Source organism: Ips typographus, linkage group LG11 (assembly GCF_016097725.1).
Source record: "Ips typographus isolate SLU linkage group LG11, UJ_Ityp_2.0, whole genome shotgun sequence".
Lineage (NCBI taxonomy): Eukaryota > Metazoa > Arthropoda > Insecta > Coleoptera > Curculionidae > Ips > Ips typographus.
In genome coordinates this window covers 4,924,987-4,944,416 of record NC_138432.1, presented here as the reverse complement: position 1 = coordinate 4,944,416, position 19,430 = coordinate 4,924,987, and the positions used below count along the sequence as shown (strand labels likewise).

The following is a 19,430-nucleotide window of genomic DNA, read 5'->3' as shown; positions in this document are numbered from 1 at the left end:
TAAACTATCTAAACATCTTCCAAATGTTGCTAAAGTGGACTAAAAAAGTTTTAAAATACTTCAGAAACTCCAAAATGCTTCTCAAGCAGTCGAAAGCCTTCCAAAACAATCTAGAAGCTCTCAAAAAATTTCAAGGCGGTCTAAAAGCTTGTCATATGCTTCTAAAGCAGTTAAAAAAGTTTTTAGAAACGTCCATAAGTTTTCAAATGATTTAAATACAGTTCAAAACCTTCAATGCTTTTTAAACTCTTCCAAATGCTCTTAAAGTAGCAAGCACTCCTAAGCAGTCGAAAGTCTTTCAAAACAGTCTAAAAGATTCCAAATGCTCTTCAACTAGTCTAGAAGCTCCCAAAAGATTTCAAAACAGTCTAAAGTTTCCAACAAATTCTAGAACCGTTTACGAGTTTCCAAATGCCTCTAAAGCATTCCAGAATCTTCAATATGCTCTATAAACTGTCCAAAAACCTTTTTGAAAAAAATATTTTATTTTTATTTTAGTGCTTTTTAATCGGGACTCTAGTGATAAAAATAATCTGAAATATACATTGATTCTTGCTTGTAATACATACAAACACATATCACAACGAAAATGTAATAAAGATAGTTGTATTTATATTACATTGTTGCAATTAGTGGAAATGTGGTTGCAATCTTTGCAAATCATCAAACATATAAAACTCATTAATCTGCCACTTTCCCTAAAAGTGGATTTTCTTGTTATCAGACATTTTTCCTAATTGGGAAACCCTCTGTTTTACCTCTAGGATGACAATGCTGACAGTTTCGACAAAGTGTTTGTGAAATTTTCATTGTACGCCGTTTACACGACATCGCTTTTAGTATTGATAAATGGAGTTGCGTTTATTGATGTTTACTTTCTCAGATTATGGTGATGAATGTGCCAACGTACTATTTCAATCAACGCAATCAGAGGTGTTTGTTAGGGAATGTACGAAATGATGGAAAAGTCGATAATGGGCTACAGTCGATGTTAGATTAGAATAGAATGTGCGTGTACGAATTCAATGGTAGTGAAATTTATGGTAAATTATTGAGTTGTGACTGTGACTATTATCCAGGTCAGTTATGTGCAATTGGGTTGGGTTAATATCAAATTTGTACTTGCTTACCCAGTTGCAGAGATTCCCGCAAATCGTGCTTGATATTGACGTTAATTGGTGCTGTCAGACATGTTTGTTAAGTGTCAATTTTGGTTTCAGGGTCTGCCCAAGTGTTCCATAAAGCTTCCGGCCTGGGAAAATATAACCGGCGCCCTGCCTCGGCTGCACATTCCAGCCATGCCGGCCGTGCGATCCAAGCGCGGCTGGTGCGGCTGCCTACAAGTAAGTTTTACGTTTCTACTAACAAAAATTAATCATAAACTAGTGCGGAATTATGTTTTATAAAATACTATAAAAAATGTATATTTTTATTTGAAATCAATCAAGGTAAATTGAATAATTGTCTTCAGTCTGATCAAACTGCTTCATTAATCTTTACTTAACACTTATAATTATTGCTGTTTCTTCTGTGTGTTAATCTCCCTATTTCTTCGTTTCGTGAAGTTGACAGGAAGAAATGCCAAACTAGTTAAAACTTTCCAATCAAGTGTGAATTGATGGGTGATAAGTTCATGTTGACCACATTGCACCTTGTAGCCTGTTAACTAGCAGAGTGAACTTTCAAACACCAGTCTTAATTACGCGGATATCTCATGCCGACATAATCTTGCATTATGAACGGTATTTCAGGATTTTATTGCACAGGTCTGCAATGCAAATCGAAGAAAACGAAAACTCGTAAAACTGAGGAAAAATTAAGAACTTTCATTAAACCGTCGCCATTAAATTCAAACACAAACTGTTGCAAATTTACTTCATTTTCAGGCTTAATTAGGGTTGTTTTACCTGGAAAACCATACAAATCATCGATTCAAATCATTTTTTTTTTGTAGATACTCATCTTGATTTTATAAAATTTTGTCTTTAATTTATGAGTTAAAACTCTATTTAGGTTGCTCTCTAAAAATAATAGACCAATAACTACACTAAAGTAAAATCACGTTTTCATCATTACGAAGGCGTAGAAGGCCACAAACATTTTTTTTCTTAAATTCCTCGTAATTTAGGTAAATTCCGACTTCGAACTCTGAATTTAGTTAAATTCTGACTTTGAACTCGGAATTTAGTTAAATTTCAACTTTGAACTCAGAATTTAGTTAAATTCCGACTTAAAACTCGGAATTTAGTCAAATTCCGACTTTAAATTCCGACTTCCTACTCAGAATTTACATTGTCACATTGCAAAAGCTCTTCAAACCAAATTAGACAAAATTTTTCAGTTTGGCAACATTGCAAACATTCTTCGAAGCAAATTAGTAAAATTTGTTAACTTTGGCTACATTGCAAACACACTTCAAAGAAATTAGTCGGACTTTGTCAGTTCGGTTACATTACAAACACTCTTCGAACCAAAATTGTAGAATTTGTTAGTTTGATAACATTGCAAGGATACTTTTGAACCAAATTGCCAAATTTTGTCAGTTAGGCAACATTGCAAACAGTCTTCGATCTAAATTAGGAGAGTTTGTTAATTTGGCAACATTGCAAGCAAACACACTTCAAAGAAATTAGTTGAACTTGTCAGTTTGGACAGATTGGAAACACTCTTCAAACCAAAATTGTAAAATTTGTCAGTTTGATAACATTGCATATACTCTTCAACCCAAATTAGTAAAATTAGTCAGTTTGGCAACATTGCAAACACTCTTTGATCTTAATTAGTAGAATTTGTTAATTGGTCAACATTGCAAAAACACTCTTCAAACCAAAACAGTAGAATTTGTCAGTTTGACAACATTGCGACTAATTTCCGAGTTCGAAGTCGGAATTTAGTTAATTTCTGAGTTTGAAGTAAAAATTTAAGAAAAATAATGTCTGTGGCCCTTCTACGCCTTCGTACATCATATATATTATTCAAGAAGCATGTAATGACAGATATTACTCACGAAGATGGTTTAAATAAGAAGTTAATTTATCGAGTGAATAATAATAGCCTTTACATGCGTGTAGAATACTATACTTTTTCTACAACTGTGGTAAGTATTCACAACGAAAGAAAATAACACAACGCGTCATGACACACAAATTAAAATGTCATATGCTGTCAACCCGACAATTTGACAGTTATTGTAAAAATCAAGTAAATTGAGTCACACTGATTTTGATACTTTTCAAGTCTCTGTTTCGTTGTTTTGTACCTCCATGGGATTAAATTTGACAGTTTTCACGTTTAGGGCAGAACTGTAACTAACTAACTAACTAAATGACATAATTGGCAAAATTCCACTCATAAAGCTATAAAATACATTTGGTATTGTTTATACTGATTTTACTGGATTTTAAGACTTTTGTGGTTTTATAGCTTTAGGGAGAAGATTTTGACGGTTGTCATAATTAAAAATAGACTAAAATTAAGTCAGAAACACACAACCAATTGTTGTGAATGCTGATAAAGGTATAAAATGCATTCAACCAAAGTCAAACTGATTTCGTTGCTTTTCAAATATGTTTCGTTGTTTTGTAGCTCTATGGGTACTGTTTAGACAGATTTTATTGGACTTTTCGAGGGTTTTGTGATTTTACAGTTTTATGGACGGCTGTCATATTTAAAAATAGACTAAAATTATGTCAGAAATACACAAACAAATGTTGCAAATGCCAAAAATGCACTGATAAAGGTATAAGATGCGTGCAACCAAAGTCAAACTGATTTCGTTACTTTTCAAGGATGTTTCGTTGTTTTCTACTTCTGTGGAATTGAATTTGACAGTTTCCAGGTTTAGAATAGAACAAAAAACAGAACTAACTGACAACTAGAGTTAGGCAAATCTGGGAATTTTATAAAAAAAATACCTGAAACTTTCAAATTAGCAATTTTTGTTTGCGGTTGTATGACATATGTGACAATATTGACATTTTGTGTCGTGTCAAAATGTTAATGTTGTCACTATTACCTTAACATATTGCAAAACTGGTGTATTGAGCAAGACTTGCTAGTGGAAAACGCGAGTATTGATTGAACTGGAAAGTGGAACAGCAGGTTCCGATTTGAGAAAGTTTCCAAGACGGAAACTCGGTTCCTCTCCTGACAACCAAAAGTCATCTGCCAAATATGACGTAACTGTAATAGTGAGTAACGACTCATTACTCATGGCTTTGTTTAAATAGATTTGAAAACACCTCTTCAATCACACCTCTAAAAACGTCCCAGCCAACGAGAGAAGAAAACAACCGTCTGCGGTGTTTTCACTTTTATCTCATTAAACCAGACCCGATAAAGATACATTCCACCAATTTGTCGAAATTTTATAATCCACATAAGCATAAAAACTTGGCTTTACATTAAACGATTATTAAGAAACGCTTAATTTAATATTTAAATCGTCATTACGCGGCCTATATCACCACCCATCCGGACACGGTTAATAAAATACGCCTTCTTAAACACCGTTATTTGGCAAGTATATTAAGTATTTTATGTGGTTTTAAATCACATTTTGTTCGTATTAAATCCAGTTTTTGAAGCTTCTTAGCGCAGTAATTACGAGCATTTTATCTCGGTGGCTTCCTGGTGCTTTGCTGATAGCCTTATGGACTTGGAGTATGTGATTTTATGCAAATTTGTAGGCTTGGCACATAAACGATCGCCGTCGATATCTTCAATCTCGATGAAGCCATCACGAGTTTAGATGGTCGCAAAAAAAAACTTGCTAATTGGTGATTAATTGATTTGGCGATTTTGTACCTGTCGGCAGACTGGAATTATTGTGGCGTTTAAATTATCGGTTGTCTTTACAATTGAGAAAAAATTGAGTCATTTGCATGAAGAAAGTTGCTGCCGTATCATTAATCTGAATTCAGTTTTAGTCTCTAATGCAATAGCGGTTCACGCTGACTCAAAAAGTATCTGATGAAGAGAAACGACCCATTACAACAAGAAAATATATGTTAAGTTCAGAGCGTGTGGGTGGAAAATAGCCTTTTTCTTTCTCTCGATGATTATCTCCAGCATAGTTAGCCACTATATTTACTATTACTTTCTCTCCAGGTTGTCAGTGTACTTTTACCTTTTGCTACATATACGTAGTCACTTCAAACAGGTGATTTGCATGGCATATAAACCTTAAAAGTTATTTACTCACAGAACTTCAACGAGAATTTCTAATCATTTTTTTGCAGTCGCTCGCAATTTGCTTTTATGTTCGTCAAATTGAACGTTTACCTACTTCTCGTGTATTTAACGATAGTTGCTAAACACCAAACTGTCAATCGCGCAAAAATTGTGGTAAGGTTAATTAAGTTGTTGCAACTTGAAACCATATTGTTTATGAATGTTAACTGTTATTTGAAGTTCATATAGAAAGTCACTACAACACCAAACGATTTGATTTTGACTGAATGTAAACTTAGTATTATTTAGTATTACTTTATTTCATTGGAACAAATTTAGGGTCATTTTTGTTTTTCATTTTATTGGCCACATTTATAAGAACACATCGATAAGCAATCGCTAAACAAGTTTCTTCTGAATGCACTGAAATAAATCGATTAGTAATAAAAAAAGCATTACTTAAACGTCATTTTGCTCATATGAATGTAAATTCTATTATTCAAGATACCTTGAATTTTTCAAATAAAAATAAAAAATGTTCCTACTCGGGTGCGGTAAAGTGCACTTTTCCACACTCATTTGAGTGCGGAAAGGAACATAATGCTGTGTTTCATGATGAAAAGGCGTTCGACAGAGTCCAACATATACTGGAACCAAATAGCTGAACTCAGATTTGGTAACGATCTCACAGAACCAAGACCAATTTGTAGAGGGGTCAGACAGGGGTGTGTTCTCTCCCCACTTCTCTTCAATTTATATTCTGAAGCCCTAGAAGAACGTGACGTGGGCGTTAAGGTGAATGGTGCATGGGTCAACAATATTCGTTATGCGGACGACACAGTTCTATTTGCAGATAGCATGGAGGATTTGCGGGATATGCTTGGGACTGTCGGGGAATGCAGTTAGAACATGGGCCTCAATATCAACACCAAGAAGACTAAATTCATGATAATTACTGGAAAGCCACAAGAATTTCAAAACTCAAGCCTAATATATGAAAATCAACGAATAGAGCGAGTAAATAAATTTAAATATCTAGGAACGTGGCTGTGTGAAAACTGGGAATCAGATTGAAAATAGATAAGAGTTACCAAATCCTGCAATTGATAATTGAGACGAAGATTGAGGGAAGGAGAGGAATCGGCAGGAAAAAGATGTTATGGCTCCGCAACGTTAGGCAGTGGACAGGACTGAGGACAATGCAAGAACTAATGCATACAATACGTAATAATGAACAGTGGACAAATGTGATCGCAAACAGCAGAAGAAGAAGAAGTTCTCTTATTCTGAAAATGGATTCATTTTACGACGAAATTCCTCAAGACCTCACTTCTCAAAAAGATTGGTTTCCATTATCAAATGTGAGCGTCAGTGTTCGCCTATTTCTATTAAAAAGAGCGCTTCCCATTTAAATGCGTCCAATTTGGCCCACCCTGTACATTATAGAGGGGTATCCTAGTAATACTCTCCAATGGTCGAAGCTCAATGCCTCACTGCCCAAATGTTCCAAAATTAAATTAATATTCTTAATTTATATTGATTTTCGTGTTGTGTTCCTATTAAATGTCCACTGGACACTTAATTCATCTGCGTTTGTCTCTGAACGGATACTGGACATTATAGAGGAGTGTCCAGTAATTGTAGTTTAATGCCTCACAGTCCAAGTGTCCCAAAATTAAATTAATATTCTAAATTTAAACTGATAATTGTGTTGTGCTATCCACTGAACACTTTTCAAAATTTTACCTCACAAAAATATCAAGAACTCATCATTTTGAGTTTGTGCGTATCAAAAGTTTTTTTATGATTGTCACAGAATTTGAGAAGTTACAGGAAAAATGTAAATAAGGAAAGTTACAGGAAATTTTATCCTGTCTAGAAGATTGTATTAAGGCGTTTTTGCATTTTTAAGGTCCTCCTTAACAAGTTACAAGATGCACCAAACTGTTTTAAACTCCATTTCGACTGAAAAATAGGATCACTTCACACTTATCACAAACTGCAAAGAGAGACAATACACTAAAAAATATGAGAATATAGTCAATATCTCTAGTATCTAAGAATTTTACACAAAATGGTTTTTTTGCTTTAGATTTAGATAATTGATAATCATACATAATTTGAGAATTGATTGGCAAAATGTCTTAAAGATACTAATTTGTTTCAAGTGAAGTTTGATTTTGTATTTTTAATGGAAAATTAAAACTCATTTTTAGAAGGTTTTTAAATCACTTTCTCTGTGTAAGGCGACAACAAACCATACGATTTCTTATTGTGGGTATGGGTTGTTAAGTTAATACTGAAGTGAAAAATTGACATATCTTTTATCACCTTAACCAATGTAGCAAGAAATTGATTTAGAAAAAAACGGTGAAAAATTAGTAGCAAATAATTGATTCCTGTACACTTAAATGCAACTTTCAAATTAACATAAACGAATTTCACCTAAATTAGCAACGCACCTTTATAATGAATTCATTACTTGAATAAATTGACCCAGTGCGATTAAGTAATTGAGTTAGCGAATATAGTGGCTAGTACTACACAGGAAGTAATTGGCAAACAGCCGAAAGAGGCGCAACCTTGTTCGGTTCGTGAGATATTTGGTTCACGAATGTATATTGTCTTCCTTGCCTTTTGTTGTCGATCCCCTAATCTCCATCTAACGAATAATTTCAAGGATGGTTAAACCTCCTGCCAGAAAATAAGGCGTTTGCGACATGTATCAGGAAAAAATAATAATTTTACAATATAATTTAAGGCGACCCTCCTTACATAAACAACTTTCCAATGACCGAGCAATCAGACGTGATTGTAAACGAAAGAAAACGAAAAATGTTCATTAATCATACGCACAAACCCGACGCGAAAAACATATCATATTCTGTATCAAAAAGCTATTAATATTGTTGTAATAACGGTCGCGTCATAATACCAAAATAATTTCTTTAACAAATTCTTTAATAATAATAGGCATCCGGATATGGCTACTTGCCGGGCACTTTCATTTTTAATGTCTCGCATTATTTTTGTATTAACTTTGCGTGCATATTGAGGACTAAACATAATTCGGAACCACATTCTTTCATAATTAAATACGCGTTTATATTATGATCAATGATCACAGCAAATATTCCACTTTTGTTTTTATTTAATTCTGCTTTAATTTCACAGTTACAAAAACCAAAAGTAAAAACTCATTTTTAAATAATTATTGGATACAACATTTGAACTTTGACTGACGTTTTATAAACATGTTGGGGACTTACACATAAAATTATTTTGTTTTGGTAAACATTTTGAGAATATCACAATAAGACAACAAAAACTTCTTCAATGTTTAATTAACCACTCTAATATCAATCATGCTCAGAAGCTCAATAAATTGCTCAATATACATTTGAAGACAGAGTAAGCATTACCACTTCAGATTATTAAAATTACGTATATAACATAGTTAATATAAGTTGAAGTTCTCGTAAAAGTTATCATAAAACAGAATAATGCACAGGGTGTTCTTTTATTTAAAAAATTCAAATGTTAAATTTGGGATCATAAAGCTCTAAAAAAAGAAATCTGTTTCACACTGTGATATTTATAGAGCTTTATGTTTATGGCAGATGTCACGTGATATTAAAACAGCATTTCCTCATGTCAACGAGTCCACTGTCAAACTTTGACGTTTGTGACAGCAATCACGTGATACTGGTATATTATTTGATAAGACGGTCACGTGTGACAACTATGAAAATAATGGCACAGATACTTTATCAAGGAAACTGTTCCATACTGTGATTTTTAGAGCTCCATGCCCAAACTGGCCAAAGTTTGTCAGTTTTGACGTTTCTGACAGTTGTCACGTGATACTAGAACAACTATTTACCTAGACAGTGACCTATAAACTGCCAAATTATAGATCAAAAAGTTATAAAACACGTCTTGTTTCGAACAGTATTAAAAAAGTTATTTAACTTTGATTTTTACAGCTTCATGTTTTGGTTGAGCAATCTTTGAAGTCTGTGAGAGCGATCACGTGATACTAGTACACTTTTTAATTAGACAGTCACGTGACAACTGTCAAAATAATGACCCAGAAGCTAAAAATCACAATTTGTCTTGAATACTTCAAGAAAACTTTCCATACCGATTTTTAAAGCTTCATGCCCAAACTGGGCAAAGTGTGTCAGTTTTGATGTTTATGACAATTGTCACGTGATACTGAAATACTATTTACCTAGACAATGACCTATAAACCTTCAAATTATGAATCAAAAAGCTACAAAACACATCTTGTTTCGAACAGTATAAAAATAGTGTACTGAACTTTGATTTTTGCAGCTTCCTGTTTTAGTTGAGCAAACTTTGAGGTCTGTGACAGCAATCAGGTGATAATGGTATACTATTTAATTAGACAGTCACGTGACAACTGTCAAAATAATAACCAAAAAGCTGAGAACCACAATTTGTGTCGAATACTTCAAGAAAACTGTACTGCGATTTTTAGAGCTCCATGCCCAAACTGGGCAAAGTTTGTAGGTTCTGACGTTTCGGGCAGTTGTCACGTGATACTAGAACACTATTATCCTAGACAGTGGCCTATAAACTGTCAAATTATAGATCAAAAAGCTATAAAATACGTCTTGTTTAAAACAGTATAAAACAATGTATTGAACTTTGACATTTACAGCTTCATGTTTTGGTTGAGCAACCTTTAAAGTCTGTGAGAGCAATCACGTGATACTAGTACACTTTTTAATTAGACAGTCACGAGGCAACTGTCAAAATAATGGCCAAGAATCTAAAAACCACAACCTTGAATACTTGTCTGTCTTGAATACTTTAAGGAAACTGTTCCATAATGTGGTTTTTAGAGTTCCATCCCCAAACTGGGCAAAGTGTGTCAGTTTTGACGTTTCTGGCAGTTGCCACGTGATACTAGAACACTATTAATCTAGACAGTGGCCTATAAACTGTCAAATTGTAGATCAAAAAGCTATAAAACTCGTCTTGTTTTGAACAGTAAAAGAATGTGCCAAAACTTTGATTTTTCCAGCTTCATGTTTTGTTTGAGTAAACTTTGACCTCTTAGTAAGCAATCACGTGATATTGATACACTATTTAATTAGACAGTCACGTGACAACTGTCAAAATAATGACCAAGAAGTTTGTAGGTTTTGACGTTTCTGGCAGTTGTCACGTGATACTAGAACACTATTTACCTAGACAGTGACCTATGAACTATCAAATTATTAAATTAAATTATAAACTGTGATTCCTACAGGTTTTTTGCCCACACTGGACAATGTTTTACAGTTTTGACAGTTATGACAGTTGTCACATGTTAGAAAACATTTTTTCACTTAGGCACTCACGTGACACCTGTCAAAACAATACTTAAACACTATACTATGCATACCTACTTTTAATAGTCTGCGGTTTGTATTATCTTAACTATACTAAAATCTGAACATTTTTCTTGTATTTTTGAGACAAATTAGATAATGACCTTTATTTTAACGTTGACTCACCCTGTAAATGCAACCTATTAAAAACCTGTTTAAACAAAGTTGAACTTCATTCGCGTGCACTAAAATGCCAAACCATAGAGCAATCAAAATCAAATTATCACGCCTATTATTACTATGAACGTTTATTAGCCGAGACAATACAACGAGAGAAAAATCACCAAGGACGTACTTGTCCTGTCTCTCATTACAAGTCAGTACCACCTGAATGTAGAAAGTAATAACAAAACACGTGCTGTAAAAAAAAGAAAAGTGCAATTTATGCCACCCCTAACCTTACAGAGTGTTTATCGATATTATTAACCGGAAAGACAATCGATATTCTAAATGGCATTCCATTTGAATGAATCATAGGTGAAATTTTTTCTCGATGAGAATATACTACAATAGCAGCCTTAGGGCTGTTTTTATAATTCCGCATTCACAACTCTCTCGATTTATAATTTAAAAAACAAAAAATAATCCTGGACTGAATTGCAGGATGACGAACCACCCGAAATAACCTACGTGGTGGAAAATCAAGGAAAACTCCAGGCAATCACCCCCACACAACCGATGCCTTGCCAAGAGGAGTTGGACATGAAGTTTGCTGAGTTAGTGGTAAGTTTGGTCGTATTACCAGCTAAATGTCCTCTAACTGACCGTAAATCACTTGTGCAACGTCCATCAGCCATCTGTTGGCAAATTAGAAAGATCCATACATATACAAAATAATTTCCGCGTATTACAGTAACCAGAGGTAATGGCATAAGTATGGGCGCGACAGATGTTTGAAACGATTGCTTTTTCTAACCTACCATTATATTGTTAGTGGTTGACGCTGAAATTATAACGCTAACAGTAATAAAAGTGGTATTTTTACCAATAAAATGCTATAATTTACATCCACAAATGTTAGTTAACCTATAAGAAAAAGACAGAGAAACGCTTTAGGAAGTAAAGATCTGAATAATGTGAATGGTAAAAATGGGGCTCTTTTTGAGAATTGTGACAGATTCCTACTAAATTAATTACTGTTTAATCCATAAACTTTCCCACAAAGTTGAGAAAGTTTTAGTATTAAATTTAATGGATTCACTCAGGTTAATTACAAATTTATATATACATCTGTGGATAGACAATAAAATGAGCTTCTATCTGACTATCAAACCAATTTCAATGCTATTTACACGTTTTCCAGCCTTGAAACACTCAAAATTGTCTTAGAAAATCACTGATTTACCTGAAAACTGTCTTAAAAGTTTATAAATTTAACTATCAAGCCAATGTCAATGTTATGCAAACGTTTCCAAACTCTGAAAGACTTAAAATCGACTTAAAGACTCGCTGATTTACCTGCACACTTTGAAAATTGTCTTGAAAGCCCATAAATTTGACTATTAAGGCAACTTCAATGCCATCTGCACGTTTCCAAACCCTGAAAGGCTCAAAATTGTCTCGGAAACTCACTGATTTACTTGGAAACTTTGAAATCTCATAAATTTGACTAACAAGCCAATTTCAATGCTATTTACACGTTTTCAAGCCTTGAAAGACTCAAAATTGACTTAGAAACTCACTGGTTTACTTTAAAACTTTGAAAATTGTCTTGAAAGCCCATAAATTTGACTATTAAGCCAACTTCAATGCTATCTACACGTTTTCAAACACTGACTTAAAATTGTCTTAGAAACCCACTGAATTATTTGGAAACTTTGAAATTCACTAAATTTGACTATCAAGCCAATTTCAATGCTATCTACATGATTTCAAACCCTGAAAGACTCAAAATTGACTTAGAAACCCACTGATTTATTTAAAAACTTTGAAAATTGTCAAAAGCTCATAAATTTGACTATCAAGCCAATTTTAATGCTATCTACACGTTTCCAAACCCTAAAAGACTTAGAAATTGACTTAGAAACTCACTGATTTACTTTAAAACTTTGAAAATTGTCTTAAAAGTCCATAAATTTGACTCTCCTGTCAATTTTAATGCTTTCTACACGTTTCCAAACCCTAAAAGACTCAACATTGTCCTGGAAACTCACTGATTTACTTGGAAACTTTGAAATTCAATAAATTTAACTATCAAGCTAATTTCAATGCTATCTATATGATTTCAAACCCTGAAAGTCTCAAAATTGACTTAGAAACTCACTGATTTATTTTAAAACTTTGAAAATTTTCGAAAACTCATAAATTTGACTATCAAGCCAATTTCAATGCTATCTACACGTTTCCAAACCCCAAAAGACTCAACATTGTCTTAAAAACTCACTGATTTACTTGAAAACTTTGAAAATTGTCTTAAAAGCCCATAAATTTGACTATCAACCAACTTCAATGCCATCTACACGCTTTCAAACCCTGAAAGACTCAAAATTGACTTAGAAACTCACTGATTTACTTTAAAACTTTGAAAATTGTCTTAAAAGCCCATAAATTTGACTATCAAGCCAACTTCAATGCCATCTACACGCTTTCAAACGCTGAAAGACTCAAAATTTACTTAGAAACTCAGTGATTTACTTGGAAACTTTGAAAAATTGTCTTGAAAGCCCATAAATTTTACTATCAAGCCAACTTCAATGCTAAGTACACGTTTCCAAACCCTGAAAAACTTAAAATTGTCTTACAAACTCACTGATTTACTTGGAAACTTTGAAAATTGTCTTGAAAGCTCATAAATTTGACTAACAAGCCAATTTTAATGCTATCTACACGTTTCCAAACCCTAAAAGACTCAACATTGTCTTAAAAACTCACTGATTTACTTGAAAACTTTGAAAATTGTCTTAAAAGCCCATAAATTTGACTATCAAGCCAACTTCAATGTCATCTACACGCTTTCAAACCCTGAAAGACTCAAAATTGACTTAGAAACTCAGTGATTTACTTGGAAACTTTGAAAATTGTCTTGAAAGCCCATAAATTTTACTATCAGGCCAACTTCAATGCTAAGTACACGTTTCCAAACCCTGAAAAACTTAAAATTGTCTTACAAACTCACTGATTCACTTGGAAATTTTGAAAATTGTCTTGAAAGCTGATAAATTTGACTATCAAGTCAATTTTAATGCTATCTACACGTTTCCAAACCCTGAAAGACTCAAAATTGACTTATAAACTCACTGATTTACTTTCAAACTTTGAAAATTGTCTTAAAAGTCCATAAATTTGACTCTCCTGTCAATTTTAATGCTTTCTACACGTTTCCAAACCCTAAAAGACTCAACATTGTCCTAGAAACTCACTGATTAACGTGGAAACTTTGAAATTCAATAAATTTAACTATCAAGCTAATTTCAATGCTATCTACATGATTTCAAACCCTGAAAGTCTCAAAATTGACTTAGAAACTCACTGATTGATTTAAAAACTTTGAAAATTTTCGAAAGCTCATAAATTTGACTATCAAGCCAATTTCAATGCCATCTACACGTTTCCAAACCCTGAAAGACTCAAAATTGACTTATAAACTCACTGATTTACTTTAAAACTTTGAAAATTGTCTTAAAAGCCCATAAATTTGACTATCAAGCCAACTTCAATGCTAAGTACACGTTTCCAAACCCTGAAAAACTTAAAATTGTCTTACAAACTCACTGATTTACTTGGAAACTTTGAAAATTGTCTTGAAAGCTAATAAATTTGACTATCAAGCCAATTTTAATGCTATCTACACGTTTCCAAACCCTAAAAGACTCAACATTGTATTAAAAACTCACTGATTTACTTCACAAATTTGAAAATTGTCTTGAAAGCCCATAAATTTGACTATCAAGCTAACTTCAATGCTATCTGCACGTTTCCGAACCCTGAAAGACTTAAAATTTTCTTAGTAACTCACTGATTTACTTGAAAACTTTGAAAATTATCTTAAAAGCCCATAAATTTGACTCTCCTGTCAATTTCAATGCTATCTACACGTTTCCAAACCCTGAAAGGCTTAAAATTGTCTTTGGAAACTTGGAAATCTTATACATTTGACTATCAAGTTATCATGTTACTCAAAGTAGATTTTAAAAATTTCCTTTGAAAGATCAAAGTGGTGAAACTTTATATGAAAAGAGTTCCCGTTTTAACCACCCAAAAGAAAACATTTGGTACTGCTTCCAAATCTGTTGATATGTAATGAATTCAACGAGTGTCAGACAATGTGATGCATGGCATTCTCGAGGATCATCGAAAAGCTGGCGATGCGGCGTGAAAGTGGCTGTCCAAAACCGTTGTTGATTTGTTTTGCCGATCTGATTACAAAACATTTAAAAGAAAATTTCTTTCTGGTGCTTGGTCGCTGGTAATAAACGGAAATATTTGGGCCCGGCCGTATAAAATGGGCGCTTTCTTCGTGCTTTTAGTACCTGTAAAAAATCGTTTGACAGTACGTTTTGTAATGTTGGCATTCAGTTGGGTTTGCGTAACTTATCCACTGGAACCACAACATCAAAATGATAAAAGATAAGTAATTAAACGATTTTCATCATCCAAACCGAACAACAAAAGCGATCTAGTGTAGCAAACCATCATCGGAACCGTTAGCAAAACCGTGCACCAAGGTGCATTATGCAATTTAATTGTAATAATTATTATTATCGTGGTGGTAGCAGGTGCTCGTCGTTCATTGGCCAGGAAAAACATTAGATAATCTCTCTTATTTCTTCCTGTTGAAGAACAAAGAGATTCTTCGACTATCTCGATCGTCGTTTATATTGATTTACAAGGCGGCTTTGAAATAGTTTTCGGTTAATAGCGCCTTTCGTTTATTGATCGCATGCTTTTAAGGCGCGATTAGCTTTTGTTTGATTCATGGGAATGAAAATTGAAGTTCAGCAATTGCTGCAGGAAATAAGGCAGATAATTGGCTCGGATACTATTTGCCATCGGGGTAATTGGTGTGGATGCTGGAGGTGTAACTGCGGTGATTTCTCAAGCTTCACTAGAATTTTTTAGAAAAAACACCGTCCAATTAGTTATCTTCATAATCTCACATTTTGTTGTCACAAGAAAATCCAGTTTTTGTCTTATTCGAACAAAATGTGTAGTTAATAGTATTGGAGAGCTATTCTTTCATCTAAGTAATTCCAATACATACACATACAAACTTACTGTAAAATCGAATAAACCATCCATTGTTTTATCCGTTAATGCAAAACTGTGTTTTCTCAGTTAATTTGACAATATTTGCCCAGCATATTATGAGCGCAAACAGCTTTTTCAGTTAAATAAACGTACCTGTTTAATTAACGTGTTTTTGTGAGAAAATCAAGATAACAAGATTTGGTTTGTGTGAGTGTTTTCTTATTGTGGCTATAAATATTGAATTTAAATAAAATTATTATACAGGGTGGTCCAGTTTTAAGTGTCAATAATTCACCATTTGATAGCCAATCAAAAAATAAGTTGACTTGCATTGTCATTTTTCTGAAAAACGTTTCCTAAGGAAGATACAGTCCTCCAAATTTCAATTTAAAAAATCGTTCTATAGTTTAAAACTGAACATCCAAGACTTGTGAAAGTCCAAATTTGTACTGAATAGTCTAAAAACTTTTTTGCTACTAGGAATGGTCTTATGAAACTGGCATTCAAGAACTAAAAAAAGTCCGGAAATCAAGACAAAGATTGTATTGTGCATGAAACTCATTTTTTACTACTAAAAATAGTATAAAAGTTGACTTTTAATGCTAGAACGGACCTTACTAGGACAAAAGAGAGTCCAAAAGTATATTTTCAAGACTTTAATTAGTGTACAACTCAATTTTCTGGACTGGACAACAAGTCTAGAAGTAAATTAAATTTTCGGACTATTTTATTCCTAAAAATTAGTTCTCAAGACTATTATTGTAGCATTTGGTACCAACATTTTTTACTTTTATTACTGAAGAAACTTGACTTTTGGAAATAGTCTTAAACTCGATTTTTCAGTCTTAAAAAGCACTAAAAACAGTCTGAATTTCTTAGAGGTGCTTCAATTTATTGCACCTATGAGTGTAGAAGTCAATTTAATAGTGAAGAAGCTTGAAATAACATTTTCAAGATTATGGTCAGTGGACAAACTGTCTTTTAGGCCTGATAAGTCAAAAACTTTGTAAATATAGTCTTGAAACTCGATTTGAGGCACTGAAAACAGCCTTAAAACACTAAAAACAGTCTAGTTTATTAAGAAATATCCGAATTTTTAGCACTGAGGTGTCTAGAAGTCGATTTAATAGAGACAAAGCTTGGAATGCCATTTTAAGTATATGAAGAATGTAAAAATTGTTTTTTAAGTTTGCTATGTCAATAACTTGGTGAAGATAGTTTTGAAACTCGATTTTCCAAGCTGAAAGCAGTTTTGAAGCACTAAAAATAGTCCAGAATTCGAAGAAAATGAAAAGCAAAGTAAAAAGCACGAAAAGTTCGTTTTCAAGACAATTTTCATGAATCTAATGTTAATGTCCTGCATCTAAGACTATTTTTAAGACTAAAATATTGAAATTTGTCTTCAAATTATGAAAACTTACTTCAAATGCAAATTTTAAGCTTCTGATGTCACTTTTCATTAGTTCAGTTACATTTTGGGATTCAAGTCAATTTTTAAGGTTTAAATGTTTGAATTTGTAGTAACAAATTCTTGAAACAGTAGTTTTTATGTCTACAAGTCAATTTTTAGTATTAAAGTCTCTCTATTTGCATGAAAACTGGTTACAAACACAATTTTTAAGCTTCTGAAATTTTTATCTTTTCTAATTCAATTTTCAAGTCTTTTAGTTTGTCTGGAAACTATGAAAACTGGCTACAATAATATTTTTTAAACTTCTTAAGTGAATTTTCCGTTTCCAAGACAGTTTTTAAGTTGGGTTCGGTTAGTTTTGGGTCTTTGACCGTAATAACGTGTAATAAAGTGCTTGTTCCAAATTTGATCAATATTGCTCCAACGGTCTGACAGTTATGACAAAAACCGATTTTTTAAACAGAAATTTGAAAGATTGTATTTTCCTTAGGAAGCACTTTTCAGGAAAATGACATAATGAATGTCAACTTATTTTTTAATTGGCTATGGATTGGTGAATTATTAACATTTAAAACTGGACCACCCTGTATAATTTAAATATTAACTTAAATCTGCCCGCTCAACGTCACGTGATAGACTCATTTATTAGCTTTCTTTTGTCATATGTCTTGTCAATACAGAATCTTTAAAATGAGCGCGTTATAGACGAGAGAAATTTTGACTCAAATTTGATATTTTGGGCCTACTAACTAAGAGCGGCCATATTGGATTTTGCTCAATCAATGTGATCTTTTTTACTACTTTCAAACTGGGGAACACGAATCTGACGTATATTCTGCTCTAGCTAGTACGGTTTTGGAGATGACCTAGGAATTATGGCAATTTTGACAAAAAAAAATTTGACGTCCTCTAGCGTTCAAACGGTACAAATTTAATAACGTTAAATTTCCATCCCGCTCAGTTCACATGTAATAGAATAGGAACGACAATTTTACATCACTGCCGCTAGTTCTGTGACCTACTGTAGTAACCTAATTATAACTAATATATTTTTTATCTAATAGGACGAACTAGACCTGACAGCTCCAAACAAAGCAGCAATGTTGAGTCTTCCACCTCAAAAGAAATGGCAAATCTACTGTTCACGGAAAGGAGACGAAGACACCACAGATCAAGCGACATCCCCTGAAGACTATATCGAAAGACTGAAAAATTTAGCTACTGTAAGTGTAATGGTTTTTACAGTTTTGATTCTGATTGATGAAATTGTTGTAGCAAGACTACCCGGAACTGAACACAGATGAAGAAGTCCGAACCAGAACGAAACAAATCGACGCACTAAAAACCGCCCTCCGGACATCGACGCACAGTTTTGTGATCAAATTCATCGAACTGGAAGGTCTTCAAGTGTTGTTGGACTTTCTCACTGCCATGGATTACTTCACAGCCCAAAGCTCTATTCACACTAGTATTATTGGGTGTGTCAAAGCTTTGATGAATAATTCTGTAAGTGTTAACCTATAACCAAGTAGTTCAGTTGAAAATTGTGTGGTTTGCAGACTGGTAGAGCACACGTGCTGGCTCACCCAACAAGCATTAACACAATAGCCCAGTCGCTGAGCACTGAAAATGTGAAAACCAAAATTGCGGTGCTTGAAATTTTGGGCGCCGTCTGTCTGGTTTCAGGAGGGCACAAAAAAGTCCTGGACGCCATGCATCACTACCAAAAATTTGCCTTTGAACGAACCAGGTTCCAAGGAATAATCAACGATCTGGACCGTTCTACTGGCATCTACAGAGACGAAGTCAATTTAAAAACGGCCATTATGTCCTTCGTTAATGCCGTTCTGAACTACGGTCAGGGTCAGGAGAACTTAGAGTTTCGACTGCATCTTAGGTATGAGTTTCTGCTTTTGGGTATTCAACCCATCATCGACAAGCTGAGACTGCACGAAAACGAAACGTTGGATCGGCACCTGGACTTTTTCGAAATGGTACGGAACGAGGACGAAAAGGAGCTGTCCAGGAAGTTCGAGCAGGAGCACGTCGACACCAAAAGTGCTACAGCAATGTTCGATTTAATTAGAAGGAAACTCAGCCACACTGCTGCTTATCCCCACCTTCTGTCATTGCTTGAACATTGTTTACTCTTGCATATCGATTATGGCACACATCCCCAGCACTGGCTTCTGTTTGACCGAATCGTACAGCAAATTATCCTACAGCAATCAGACGAATCAGGTAAGTTTGTATTGTAA

General features: G+C 33.8%; 2 protein-coding genes across 8 annotated transcripts in view; both read left to right on the top strand.

The window, feature by feature from the left end:
- Positions 1 to 19,430, top strand: part of fs(1)N (female sterile (1) Nasrat) — a 127,062-nt gene that overhangs the window by 95,762 nt on the left and 11,870 nt on the right. The gene's annotated exons all lie outside the window — the stretch shown is intronic.
- The window catches only part of DAAM (disheveled-associated activator of morphogenesis-like protein), a 69,325-nt gene that overhangs the window by 45,884 nt on the left and 4,011 nt on the right, over positions 1 to 19,430 (top strand). For 6 of the 7 annotated variants that reach the window (XM_081988965.1, XM_081988966.1, XM_081988961.1 and 3 more), the window contains 5 exons: positions 1,221 to 1,343; positions 11,178 to 11,297; positions 18,237 to 18,395; positions 18,448 to 18,678; positions 18,732 to 19,413. In XM_081988965.1, the coding sequence (XP_081845091.1) occupies positions 1,299 to 1,343; positions 11,178 to 11,297; positions 18,237 to 18,395; positions 18,448 to 18,678; positions 18,732 to 19,413 (1,237 nt within the window). In that variant the 5' untranslated portion in view covers positions 1,221 to 1,298. Of the gene's footprint in view, positions 1 to 1,057; positions 1,080 to 1,220; positions 1,344 to 11,177; positions 11,298 to 18,236; positions 18,396 to 18,447; positions 18,679 to 18,731; positions 19,414 to 19,430 lie in introns of those variants that run through there. The other variant, XM_081988967.1, reaches the window with a different exon arrangement.